Source organism: Hippopotamus amphibius, chromosome 7 (genome assembly GCF_030028045.1).
Source record: "Hippopotamus amphibius kiboko isolate mHipAmp2 chromosome 7, mHipAmp2.hap2, whole genome shotgun sequence".
In the NCBI taxonomy this organism is placed as follows: Eukaryota; Metazoa; Chordata; class Mammalia; order Artiodactyla; family Hippopotamidae; genus Hippopotamus; species Hippopotamus amphibius.
Window position 1 is genome coordinate 31442407 of NC_080192.1, and position 13820 is coordinate 31456226.

General features: G+C 35.7%; 1 protein-coding gene across 2 annotated transcripts in view; it reads left to right on the top strand.

Moving 5' to 3' along the window:
• The window catches only part of KITLG (KIT ligand), a 92114-nt gene that overhangs the window by 64033 nt on the left and 14261 nt on the right, over nucleotides 1-13820 (top strand). For both annotated transcript variants that reach the window (XM_057742877.1, XM_057742876.1), the window contains 3 exons: nucleotides 2224-2394; nucleotides 4503-4662; nucleotides 5367-5450. In XM_057742877.1, coding sequence (XP_057598860.1) covers nucleotides 2224-2394; nucleotides 4503-4662; nucleotides 5367-5450 — 415 coding nt within the window. The remainder of the gene's footprint in view (nucleotides 1-2223; nucleotides 2395-4502; nucleotides 4663-5366; nucleotides 5451-13820) is intronic.

Below are 13820 nucleotides of genomic sequence, written 5' to 3' on the forward strand. Positions count from 1 at the left end.
TTGGGGATTTGTTTATTCTACTTATCTGAAGCCAGAGCCAATACTCCCTAAAAGTTTTGAATGGCATGTAATGCTTCCAGAAATCGCGACTGTAGATAAACCAGTTTCCCTTTTGTCTGAATCGTATTAATTAAAACTGTTCTGTTAAATAAATATAAAATGACCCCTTTGTATAATTTAGAATACATAAATTACTTCACCTTCCCCCACAGATATTCTGCTGGTAAATAGAGAAATAATGTTTAGTGGTTTTGTTTTACATGTCATCAATTACTCTCTGATTGCCATATTTTTATTACAATAGGAGTCATTTTAAATTATTTAGGATTTTAATAAGCCAAGACCATTTAATCTTTGCCAGTGATTATCTTATTTTTCTCACTATAACATTTTAACAGCTAAAAAAAATAAAGGAGTCGTGGGAGGGAGGGGATATGGGGATTTATGTATAAATACAGCTGATTCACTTTGTTGTACAGTAGAAACTGGCACACAGTGTAAAGCTATTATACTCCAATAAAGAGCTTAAAGAAAAAAAAAACTTTTCCATGTACAAAAAAATAAATAAATCAGAACCTTTACTTAAAAGATCTTTATAAGAGTAAAGATAATGTTACAATATACCAAGTATGTGAATTTATGACCAATTATTATATTTTAAGTGGTCACATTAATGTGAAAAATTATAATCCATTCTAATATACTAAGAAGTTTTTCCTAATAATCTAAACCTTTATTGATCCACAGCTATTTATAGCAGGGGTTGGCAATCTATATACCCTGTAGGCCAGATCCAGTCTGCCGCCTGCTTTTATATGGACAGGCAGGCAGCTGAGTTTGTTTTTTACAGATAAACATTTATAATCTATTTGATGATAGATAATGCTTTTAACCCCAGCTAAGCAAAATGTTGACCCAAAATAAACCATTCCATTCTTTTACTGGTCGACCTGTATTACAAAAGAAATTAAATGATTATGCAAAAGAAATTATATTCAAGTATAATCATTACATTTTAAGCTTGGTAATTAAAAAAAATTTGTGGAAACTCACTTTCTCTTGTATAAGTGGACCTACACGATATCCTTGATTTTTGCCTTTTGGCATAGAAAGCCTAAAATATTTACCATCTAGCCCTTTCCAGGAAATGTGGATCCCTGTTATAGAGTATTTTTTCTCATTCATTTTTTATTTACTCCTACATCCGTTCAGCAATTAGTTTCTGAGCAACTCCCATATGCCAGACACTGTTCTAGGCCCTAGGGACACTGTAGGCAACAAGATTGTATGAAAATACTGCCCTCGTGAAACTTACATTCAAATTATGTACCTCATCTCCTCAAAACTACCTTGTTTCCATTATTCCCATTCTATAGAGAGGCAAAGTGAGGTTCAGAGAATTTATGTAGCTTGTCTGGAGTCTCTCGGCTGGAACTGAACCCAGTTATGCTGCCTGACTCCAAGGCTTGAGCTTCCAACCAATGGGCAGGGCTGGCTTCATGGACGGGGGCTCCCTGCTTGGTTTCATGCTCTGCTGTCAACATCTTGAAACTCATCATCAGTTCTTTGAACATGTTTTTGAACAATAAATACATTTCCATTTTGCCACTGGCCCCACAAATTATGTAGCTGGCCCTGCCACTAAGATAAATGTGCTTGTCTCTCAGAACACATTCTGCCAGGACTACTTTTTTTTTTTTTTTTTTTTAAAACACCCACAGGAATTCATCTATGAAGAAGCCTTGAAATCTATCAAAGTCTTTAGAAAAATAATCTATTATTAATCCACTGATTCATATTCCAGTTCCCCAAAAGACTGGAAGTTCCTTGAAGACTAGGACTCTCTCCCACAATAATTTTCTTGTAATTTCCTCTGGGCCTGAAGTTCTTTTTAGAATAAGTAAGTAAGCAATACACATTCTTCAATAGAATTAAATTCCATTTGTATCCAAACTTAGTCAAGGTCTCTGTCTTGTCTTAATTTTACTTCCACGAAAGAGCAAAATCTTTACCATCAACACTTTCCTGCGATCGTCATGCATTTGTAAATTTTGAAAGAGATGTTAGATATGAGTTAAACAAAACGTAAGAACTGACCTATTCTGATATAAGCAAGTCCTTTGTCCAGGAGTCCATCACTGAAACACTGATGGCTTGAGGGTACTCCAAGTTTACCATACATAAAATAGGTGCTTTATCTTCTTTTCTTCCAATTTCTTGCAGCCTAGTCATTGTTGGATAAGCGAGATGGTGGAACAGTTGTCAGTCAGCTTGACTGATCTTCTGGATAAGTTTTCAAATATTTCTGAAGGCTTGAGTAATTATTCAATCATAGACAAACTTGTGAAAATCGTCGATGACCTTGTGGAGTGCATGGAAGAACACTCATTCGAGGTAACTTTGTATTCACTGGGATTGTTTTTTATTACTCTTCTCTAAAACCTATGCCGATTGGTTGTGGCAGGGATGGGGGCATATTTGTGAGATTTTTAATTTATAAATTGTTAATTAAAAAAATGTTTAAGATGAGCACAGAAAATGTGTTTGTAGTTATACCGCAACTGAAATGTATATTAAGACAAATGTTATCATTTAATATAAAAATAAAATTTATTCACAATACAGTGTAAAATCAACTCTGACTTTATCTCATAAGGTTCTCATAACCTTCCTATTAGGTTACCAATGTTTATTTACCTTTAAATGGAAAATTATCTATAATGAACACTTACACTTGACCTCTTATTCATAGTAATCATACCACAACAAAGTGCATTTTAACATCTTCAGGTCATTTGATGAGTAGTTGTCACCAACTTCAGAATATGGGCACAGCAGTGCTTTGGGTTCTCAGCATATTGAAGAAGCAGTGTATCCCAAGAGATTAAGGATGATGTGTTGGAGTTCAAATTCTAGCTCTGTCACTAATAGATTTGTGAACTTAACCCCTCTGTGCTCACTTTCTTTACGTGTAAAATGGGGACAGTGAGAGGATCTGTCTCACAGAGCTGACATTAGATGATTCATGATGACTGCTTTAGCCCCAAATCTGGCAAAATAAATGTTAATAGATTTTTTTATTATTATTTTCTAATACTGTGTCTATAATAAAAGAGGTCTTAGGACACCTGCTTTGGCATAGAGTTCACAAGCCAAGGTTTAGCCTACAGGCCTTCTTGAAGTTCAAACCCAAAGCCTTAAACATGATGCTATAGACTAATACTCAAACACTCTGTCCCCATTCAAATTCCAAGTACTCTTTAAGACTCAACATCCGTCCCATTTGTGCTCTTCAATCTCAGAATTCTCATCATTCCAATGACCTAATCAGTATATTTCATCATTTCTATCGTTCTACTTTCTGATTTCTGAATTAGAATGTATCTTACAATCAATGACATCTTAGAGTCAACATCTCTTTTTATATCAATCATATCAATACAAATAGTCTGCTAATGGCATTGATAAGAAGTTGAGGTCCCAAAAAGGGTCTATCAGACAAGGTGTCATGAAGGAAATAATACATGCATCGAGGCCTGAAAGATGAGCTAGGTAGTCAGCAAATGGCAATGTCTGGGAGAGCATTCCAAACACCAAAGAATGTGCATTTACTAATCATAGAGTAGTGAATAGTAAGTGCTACATAGGTGTTAACTCGTATTATTACTTGCTTTTATTTATAGATAATCATGTATTTGTGAATTCCTAAAACAGCTTTGGCTTGTTTGGGGGATTTTATAGAAAATCATACTCTTTTTATTCTTTTAAGACTTGCTTTTTTCACTCTGCATTGTTTATAAGATACATCCACATTGACGCATAAAGGTGTAGTTAACTTTTTCTTTACTGTTTATAGAGTGATTCAATATACCACTATTTGTTAAGCCGCTCTCCTGTTGATTGATGTAAGGGTTTATAAACACTGCTAGCACTCACTTTCCTGTATGCCTCCTCGTGCATTTGTGCAAGAGCTTCCTTAGAGCATTTATCTAGGAGTGGAATTTCTGGGTCACAGGATGGGCACATGTCCAACTTTACTAGATAATATCAAATGTGCCAATGTATGTCATTCCACATACATAAGAGACCCCTCTGCTCCATGTCCTTGCCAGTATTTGTTATCATCAGACTTTTAAATTATTGGCTATTTAGAGCATGTATTATAAGAGAAGTATGTTTTTTTAATGAGGAACAATAACTTTAATGAACATCTCTAAAGAAGTGTCTGTAGTTTGTTGTTCGGGTTATTTCATTGTTATGACGTTGTATTCATCTTACCCTCACCACCACCCTCTTCCTTTTATCCAGAGTTGAGCCCCAGACTGAACTGTATGGGAGCATTTACCCTGCAGTACCAACTTGAATTGTGTGTGTTAAAACAGTTGTCTAAAAGTGTCCGTTTCACTTGAATCTTTCAAGGACATATTTAGTCTGTTACCCTGACATCTGTTAAATCTGTAGACTATTTGAAAAATATAATCCTGGTTTTTATCTTCTTCTAGAATGTAAAAAAATCATCTAAGAGCCCAGAACCCAGGCTGTTTACTCCTGAAAAATTCTTTGGAATTTTTAGTAAATCCATCGATGCCTTCAAAGACTTGGAGATGGTGGCTTCTAAAACTAGTGAATGTGTGATTTCTTCAACATCAAGTCCTGAAAAAGGTAAGACATATAAGCATTTCTAATATAAATGTAAAAGGCAAGCTTGAATCTTATGTGTGTAGGTAAGAATCTACCTCTGCCTCAAATATATGTGCAACTAGAGAAGGATGTATGTGTGTATGTCTAATACAAAAGCAAATATCAGTGGGATGAAAAGAAACAAACAGTTGTAGATTTGTTGGTGTTCAAGCCAAAACATCATTTTCAAATTAAAGGACTGTGCGTGAGTAAACAATATACGAGAGTCACTCATATTTTTATCTGATATTTGCTAGTAATGTACAATTATTTTTCACCTCCAGTCTTCTTAATGTCCCCTTCTCAAATCTTTTCTTTAGGGGTCTAACTCTGAGTCATGAATTCTGATCTTCACCAGTTACCCTGTATTGAGACTTTTTCCCCCATTGTCTGTATAAGGCAAAATTTTATTTTTGTTGCTTATTTTGAAAAAATGACCATATGCCAACAATTTGCATTATTTTCATTTATTATCATGTGTAGACACTGAATCTTTGTACTCACTGTGGTGAATGTCTTAATAAAAATAGAATAGCAGGACCCACTATGAAATAAATAGGATCTGAATAATCTAGGTTTGGGAAGCAGACCTGGAAAGTACTCTGATATTGCACTTCACCTTTTGAGGACTCTGTAATTTATGTAAATCGCCATGCAACACTCACACATTATTGCTTTCTATTTAGATTCCAGAGTCAGTGTCACAAAACCATTTATGTTACCCCCTGTTGCAGCCAGCTCCCTTAGGAATGACAGCAGTAGCAGTAATAGTAAGTACATGTATCTGATTTAATGCATGCATGGCTCCAATTAGCATCTGTAGGAGTATTGCATGGGCTTTAAAGGAAATTTCTACAATCATTACTATTAATACAGTTCTGTTACTATTCTTCCTGTTATGATCTTCCTGAGAATTAAATACTAGGTTTATACAGTTGGATTTCCCTATAGCTAGAGATAATATTTAATTGGGGCAATAAATTTTCTGCTAAGATTATGTGAAATAAGGCATGAAATTACTTTTAGGTATATGATTTAAGCTTTTTTCATTGTCGAATTAAAATATATTTAGTGTGGAATTTGCCTGACAAAAATGGAATTTTAAAATGGAAAATACAAATGCTGGGTGTATAAAATTCCAAGGATATTTTCTGTTTTGTTGTATATATCACTATTTATGATTGTGTGTTTGGAAATTTGATGATTTTGTTATTTTACTAGGAAATTATATGTTGGGGGAGAATATGCTTTTCTCTGAAATTTCTGTCCTCGCTAGTGAAAAAGAATTTATGACCCAATTTCCTGGAAATCTGCCCTTTTTTTTCCAAATGTAGGCAAAAGTCACTATAAAGGTCATTGGATTTACTAAATATTCTGACCCTCTAGTCTTATGGAAGCTCTAGAAGGAAAAAATTTATCCTGTGATCTTAGCTAAGAAAGTCATCCCTTAAGACTTAGTAATGGGGCACTCTTATATGTTCAAGAATATCAAAGACCTGTCTGTCAAAAGGAGTAATCAATTTAATACAAATCCACAATAGCAGTGCTGCAATTCAGAAATTAAAAGAAGAAGCTCTAAAATCCAATTTGTTTTGGAATTTTTGCCAACAAAACCTGACCTGAATTGTGATGAGGCTGTTTATAATCCTTATCCTTCTAAAAGTGAATATTTATGTATTTCACTAGGAAATATTACTGTGTCTGATTATAGGGTGCTACCCAGACCTCACTGAGGATATTATATTGTATACAATATTTATAGGACAGAACCTTCTAAAATCTAAAATTCTGAATCACGTAACACATTGGATCTGATAAGTTTTGAGGAGACTCTATGTACGTTAGTTAAGGCCTTTCCTACTAACTACAGATTTTATTAATCTTTCCAAAGAAGCAATTTTGGCTTCTTAAATTGTATATCATTGATTTCTAACCTTATCTTTGTTATTTCCCTATTTCTACTTTGGGTTTAATTTGCTCAGCTTGTTCTAACTTCTTAAGTTCTTAAGATAGAAAAATTAGATCATTGACTCTAAACCATTCTTCTTTTCTAATAAAAGCACTTAAAGATATAAATTTCCTTAAAAGCAGCTTCAGTTGTATTTTACACATTTTGATATGTTGTGTTTCCAGTATCATTTCTTTAAAATATTTAATTCTCCTCGTGATTTCTTCTATGATTCATGGGTAATATAAAAGTGTGTTGTTGTCTAAAAATATGTAGTTTTTCTAGATATCTTATTGGTTTCTAAATTAACTCCATTATTGTCAGAGAACATACACTGTATTCTTTTGAAATGTATTGAGACTTATTTTATGAGTATTATTCACGTTTCGGGTGTAGCATTCTCAAATTTAATCCAAGTGGTTGATAGTGTTGTTTAGATCTTCTATATCCTTATTAAGATTTTTGTCTAATTCTTTTATTACCTACTGAGAAGGGGACATTAAAAATCTTTCCTTTTGATTGTGCATTTGGTTATTTCTCCTTTTGGTTGTGAGTTTTTTGCTTCATCTGTTTTGCAGCTCTACTATTAGGTGCTTATACATTTATTATTGTTATATCTTCCCTGATTAATTGACCTTAATATCTTACTGAAATATCCCATATTAATTCTGGTAGAGCTCTTGTCTGGAAGTCTGTTTGGTCTTACGTTAGTAGAGCCAGTCTTTCTTAAGCTTACTGTTTTCATGTATATCGTTTTTCTTGCTTTTATTTTCAACATATCGTCTTTATTTTAAAAGTACATCTCTTGTGAACAGGATATAGTTGGGCCTTGCTATTTTATCTAGTCCTTTACTTTTAATTAGAGTGTTTCATCTGTTTGTATTTAATATAGTTATTGGTATGGTTGGATGGGGGTCTACCATCTTGTTATTGGCCCCATTCGTTGATTAACCCTCTGTTCCTCTTTTATGGACCTCTTCTCTGTTGATTTTTTTTTTTTTTTTTTTAGTGTTCTATTTTAATTACTCTGTTGGCTTTTCAATAACACCTCTTGATATTTTGTGGTTACTTTAGGAATTACCGTATACATCTTCACTTGTAAAATTCTACTTAGAGTTAATGTTGTAGTACTTCAGAAACAATATAAGAACCTTGAAGCAGGATAATTCCACTTGCCCACAACCATCTTTTGTGCTGTGATGACATATATATCTACATAGGTTATAAACGCCATAATGCAGTCTTAAAAGTATTGCTTTAAACCATTATATTTCTTTTAAAGAAAGTAAGAGAAAGGAAAAGAATCCTTTATGTTTACCCACGTATTTATTATTTCTTGTTACTCCTCATTCCTTCTTATAAATCCAAGTTTCTGTCTAGTGTTAATGCCTTTCTGGCTGAAGAGTTCCTTTAGCATTTCTTGTAGTGCAGATCTGTTGCCAACAAAATTTTTTTCTCTTTTAATTGAAAAAAAGTCTTTGTCTTCAATATTGCAGGTATTTTTTACTAGATGTGGAATTCTGGGTTAACAGAATTTTTTTTTTTTCTGAGTCCTTTAAAGATGTCACTTTATTGTGTTCCTGCTTCTATTATTTCTGACAAAAAGGCAGCCAGCATTTGTATGATGTTTTTCCTTGTATGTACTGGATCATTTTTCCCCTCTACCTTTCAAAAATTTCTTCTGTTTAGGAGTTTAAATAAGATGCACCTAAGAGTGGTTTTCTTGTTGTTTGTCAAGCTTCTTCAATATGTAAGCTTATTTTCATCAAATTTGAGGGACATCTGGTCATAATTTTTTCAACTATTTTTTTCTTCATTCTCAGCTCCTTCTGAGAGGAATCCCACATATGTATAATCACATGTATTCCAATCCCATATATGTTAGGCAATTTGATAATATCAGTCTCACAGATCATGGAGGTTATGTTCATTTCTTTTTTTTAACCTGTCTTCTCTCTAGTCTTCAAAATGAATAATTTCAATCTATCTGTTTTCGAGTTCCCCGGCTTTTCTGCTATCTCTAATCTGCAAAATTTTTCTCCCAATAAATTTTTTTTTGCCATTAAATTTTTTTTATTAAGACTTTTTTTTAGAGCAATTTAAGGTTCACAGCAAAATTGAGGGGAAGATGCAGAGATTTTCTTACCTACCCCCTACCACCACACACCCATAGCCTCTCCCATTATCAACATTCCCTAGAGTGGTGCCGTTGTTACAATTGATGAATCTACATGGACACGTCATAATCACCCAAAGTCCATAGTTTACATGGGGTTCACTCCTGGTGGTATAGAGTCTATGGGTTTGAATCCAGTGCATTTTTTCATTTCTAAGTTTGTACTTTGTGTTCTAGGATTTCTGTTTGATTCTTTTTGTATTTTATATTTTTCTGCTGAGATTTTCCATCTGCATATTCATTATAAAATATTCAAGAAAAAATATTTTCTCTTTTGGCTCTTGGATACAGTTATAATAGCTGCTCTAAAGTTCTTGCCTCCTAATTTCAACACGTAGGTCATTCCAGCTTGGTTTCTATTAACTGATTTTTTTTTTCTCCCTGATTATGGGTCACGTTTCCCTTTAGATGGCTAATAATTTTTGAACATATGCTGGATATTTTAGATATCATGTTGTTGAATATCTGGATTTTGTAGCATTCCTTTAGAGACTGTTGAGTGTTGTTCTGATAGGCAGTTCATTTCCTAGCAGATCAGCTTTCTCTTCCTTCCCAAGCTTTCTTGGAGGGAGGAGGAAGAGTAACCTTATTTCTAAGGCATGGAATTTCTGAGAAATTTCTTGAGTGCCTAGAAAATCTTTCCATTCTTGATCATCAGAATTCCTTTGTTTCTGAATAGATTGCTAGGGTGTCTGTTAAAATCATAGCTTCCTAGTCATTGTTTAGTGCCAGGTTTTGTGACGTGTCTCCCTGTGCTTGTACAGCTTACTATTCAACCAGTGACTTGAGACTCCTCCAGAGACGTCTAGTGCTCCTGTTCTGCACAGCTCCTTTCCCACAAGTAACCCTGCCTCACAAACTCCAGCTAGAGCAGTGACCCCGAATTGCATTCTCTGATTCCCTATCTCAGTGAGACTACTAAGTCTGAAGGTGCCTCCCAGCCAGAAAATCAGGACAATTATGGGCCTTACTATGTGTGTTTTTTCTCTCTCGGGGATTACACTCTTGCACTGCCTTTTGGCTGATGTCTGAAAATAATTGCCTCGTATAATTTGTTTAGTCTTCCCAACTTAAATAATTATTATACCAATCTGCTATCATCATGGCTGGAAGCAAAAGTCTTTTCTACTTACTTTAAAAGACAAACTGAATATAAAACACCTATTCGGTCCTGTGCTTCTGAGTTTATAGGTTTTTTTTTAAATTGCAATATGAATGACCAGTCTTCTTTTTTGTTTTCCTTTCTTTTTTCTTTCTTTTTGTAAAAAATATGGGTCTTGCATGATCAGCTTTTGGCCAGGTCTTGTCACTCGTGAATATGTCAGATACCCATGCACAAGACTAGCTCTTATGGAGTTGTACATTCTCATAGGAGAAACAGACACAAATAAAAACACTCATAGTATTTTATAATGTATATTAGTTATATTACAATATAATATGTATAATAGAAGTATGTAAATGCTTTTAGTTGTAACATAAAGAAGGTAAGATTTTTTCAGGAGTAGGGTCAGGGACATTTGAAGAAAACATGCTAGTTTTCAGGGAAAAGGCCCCAAAAGTGGCCATGCTTGCCAGAGGACCAGTGCATAAAAGGGAAATCCAGAGGTGTAAGTGCCCTCTCTGTAGCTTATAAGGGAGAATCATGGGATAATGTAAAAGTGTGTAAGTTATCCAAAGGGAGTTGTGTTTTCAAAGTTATAGTAATAGCCTTTGTACCAAGCTAAAAGGATGTTTTAAAAATGTTTAAGTTTGAGATCCTTACAGACAGTATATTTAAATGATAGGGAAGAAAATCCTTCCTTTGACATTACCTTGCACATCTTCTAGACAGTCTTGAGTCAGACTGCCTGGGTTTATTTCTCAGCTCTAGCCCTTGGCCAGCTATGTGACCTTAGCCAAGTGTCTGGACTCCTCAATCAAATGGAGGTTGATAATCTCTCCTTCATAGGTTTTCTGTGAGTTTTAAAAGTGTTAGCACGTGTACTTGGAGCCGTGCCTGAGGTACAGTACATGTTCATCATTAATTAGAACAATTAGATCTAGCACCAAGGCTGAGTCAGTGATTGTGGCATGCCTGTGGTGAGCTTTGAATCTGAATCAAGGGAGAATACCGAGTTGCTTATCTTTTAAGGACCAAGAAGAGAGACACATTCATAGGCATGGTGCCCATAAGCAGACTCACTCTACAGAGGAGTTCAGCAAAATTGTAGCACAATTTTTTGTGTTCTATGTTTATACGGATGCCCGATATTATTCATCAAACCACACAAATCAGTTCTCACAAAATTTGAATTGTGGACAGTTTTCATAATGATGAGATACAATTAATATGACAACCACCCAGGAATTTGGGATTACTCAAATCCTGTCCAGACGAGCTTCCCCACCCCATACACTTTCTGGGGCAGTCTTTTCCTAAAAGCAAAGCTTTGGCCCTAATACCCTTCAAATGGGCCTTGAGGCACATAGTTAGTTCATTGATTCTCATCAGTTCTCATTGATCCCTGTTGGATAGCAGCAGTGGCAAGTATTGGGACTCACGCCCTGGAGGTGTAAGCAAGGCCTTGGAGGCAGGATCACTGAAGAGAATCCAAGGCCTGACTGTGAAGCCATTTGCATTAACAAGAGAGGGAAGGAAGGAGCCATGTCTGTAGGAGGTGAAGCTCAGTTCCTGTGGGTCTGACCCCCTGCCCTCTCCCTCCCTCTCTCCTGTGGGAGGACTGCTGCTGGGTGTTAGATTCTAGAACTTTGTTCAGGGCCCTGGTCCTCAGGGTGGATCTTTAAAATGGTTAAAAAGTCACAGTGCTCTGGTAGAACAAGGTGAGTTTTCTTTAGTCTTTCCTCCAGCTTGGCTTTATTTGAAACACCTCCCTCAGGGACTGCCCTCCTAGCTGAGAAAGGTTTTGAGTAGGGAATCCCAGGACACCTCACTCTGTAGTAAGCTCCTTCTGCTTATTGCTGGTGGATGTGGTCTTTCCTCTGGTCTGATTGATGCAATTCAAGATTGGGCTTTTGGATGGAACAGGAAGAACAGGGTGTTTAGCTGCCTTGATTCCAGGGCATCTGGCTGTCCAAACATAGGTAATGGAGTTTTCCATAGCACCATCCCAGCTCATTAGTTTTCCATTGGAGTCTAGGGACAAAATATTAATAGCTTCCTTTGTTCTCTCTGTATATGTCTGTATATGTCACCTGGCCAAATCATAATCGCATGCCAGCAATCCCAATAGACAGTGTGGGTCATATTGGGTTGGCCATTGAAGAGAATTCAAGCATGTCACTGGAATACAAACACAAATAGCCAAATTATTTACAGATAGTGATATAAACATTTCTAAAATGGTCAGAATTGCGTGTAACTCCAAAGCCATTTCCTCATAGAAAACACTTTTATAAATGGTAGTAAAATCTCAGACAAGCACACATAATCTTATATAACCCTTAAAATAGCTATATTATTGTAATAATAGTATTACTTCAATTATACCAAATCCCATAACTCAGGCTTAATTTGGTGACAGAATTTATGTTGAGCTTTAATTTAAGATGCCTAAAACATATTTCCCATGGGGCTGTAGGATGTGGGGTGGGCCAAAAGATCTGTCAGTCTGGTCTTAAGGAAGTGATTCATGGTTGTGTGAATGGAAGATCGCATTTTACCCAATCCCCCTTAAGTAAAAGGGGCACCCATGACTCACTGCTTTCCCTCCGCACCCCTGCCCCAGCACACACACAAACTTACTATTATGAGAGCCTCCTTGGAAACATAAGAATCATAGAATTAGTGAATTTCCTGTTCCAAGGAGACAAATGGTAGGGAAATGGGCAATTCCTGTTACAATAGATAAGGTTTGTTTCTTGCCTCTCTGGTTAAATCTATGAGTTTATTTTTCCCTCTTAAATGCTGATACACATCCAGTGGTTTGGTTCTTTTATATTACGTACTTTAGGTTCTTTATATATTAAATAGGTGACTATAGGCTGACACAGGAACCCAAGTATCATTGCAAAATGTCATAGCCCAAAACAGTCACTTTCCCTTGGATTGGTTGACATTTTAATCATATGATTGTTGAAAGTGTATAATTTCTAAGTGTATTACATCTTCAAAAGAAAACTGAAAGTTTAACTCTTACAAGTTGACACGTGTGTCAGTGTCCTCAAACAACTAAGTTGTTCCTTGTAAGGAGACAGAAAAGAAAAATCTGTCAAAATGTTAAGCTTTGTGTTGGGAGCCAGAGACCCTTGGAGGGAGATAGATTGTTTAATTCCTGAATCATTCTACTTCTCATGGAAGAGCAGGGCAGGATGAAGGGAGGTGTCCCAAGTTAATCTCATGTATGTGTCTTCTCTCTCACTAAGTTACATATTTAAAGTCAATAGGAGGACACACTGGTGCTTCCCGCCATTCTTCTGTGTTCGGTAGTCTCAGGCTTTCCAGCATAGAAAGTCTGAAAATTTAAACCTTTAGTCCATAGCACAGTCCTGGGTAGTACCTGGCATCCAATAAATGTCAATTTAAGATGTGATGAGGAGACACCGTAATTCTAAGCTTGAGGTTCCTAAAAATACTCTAACCACAATGTACAGGTATTAACTTAATATTTGAGGCAGCCAGACATAGCTTGATGCATCCAGACCTTGATCCGGGTTGCAAAATGTCATTTTAAAAATTTCTTGGCACGATGTGAAGCATGAGAAAGTGAAAAGATATTAGAAGATAAAGGCATAGAAGATGGATTTGATGATATAAATTATTTTCAGGTATATGTCGTCTGTGTTCCGTATGGGTCTACATTAACCAAGTCAAATAGCCTTCTGTCTGTGGGGTTTCTTTCTTTTTTTCACCTTATATCTTTTGGAGACTACATGGACTTGTATTGCAAGCAGAAAAATCAGTGTTTTAAATATTTTAAACAGATAGGTCCAGAGTACATTTTGGAAACAGTTGGGAACAACCACAGCATAAGAGCAGAACCTCTGGCATGAATATATTGTGTTCACCACTGTACT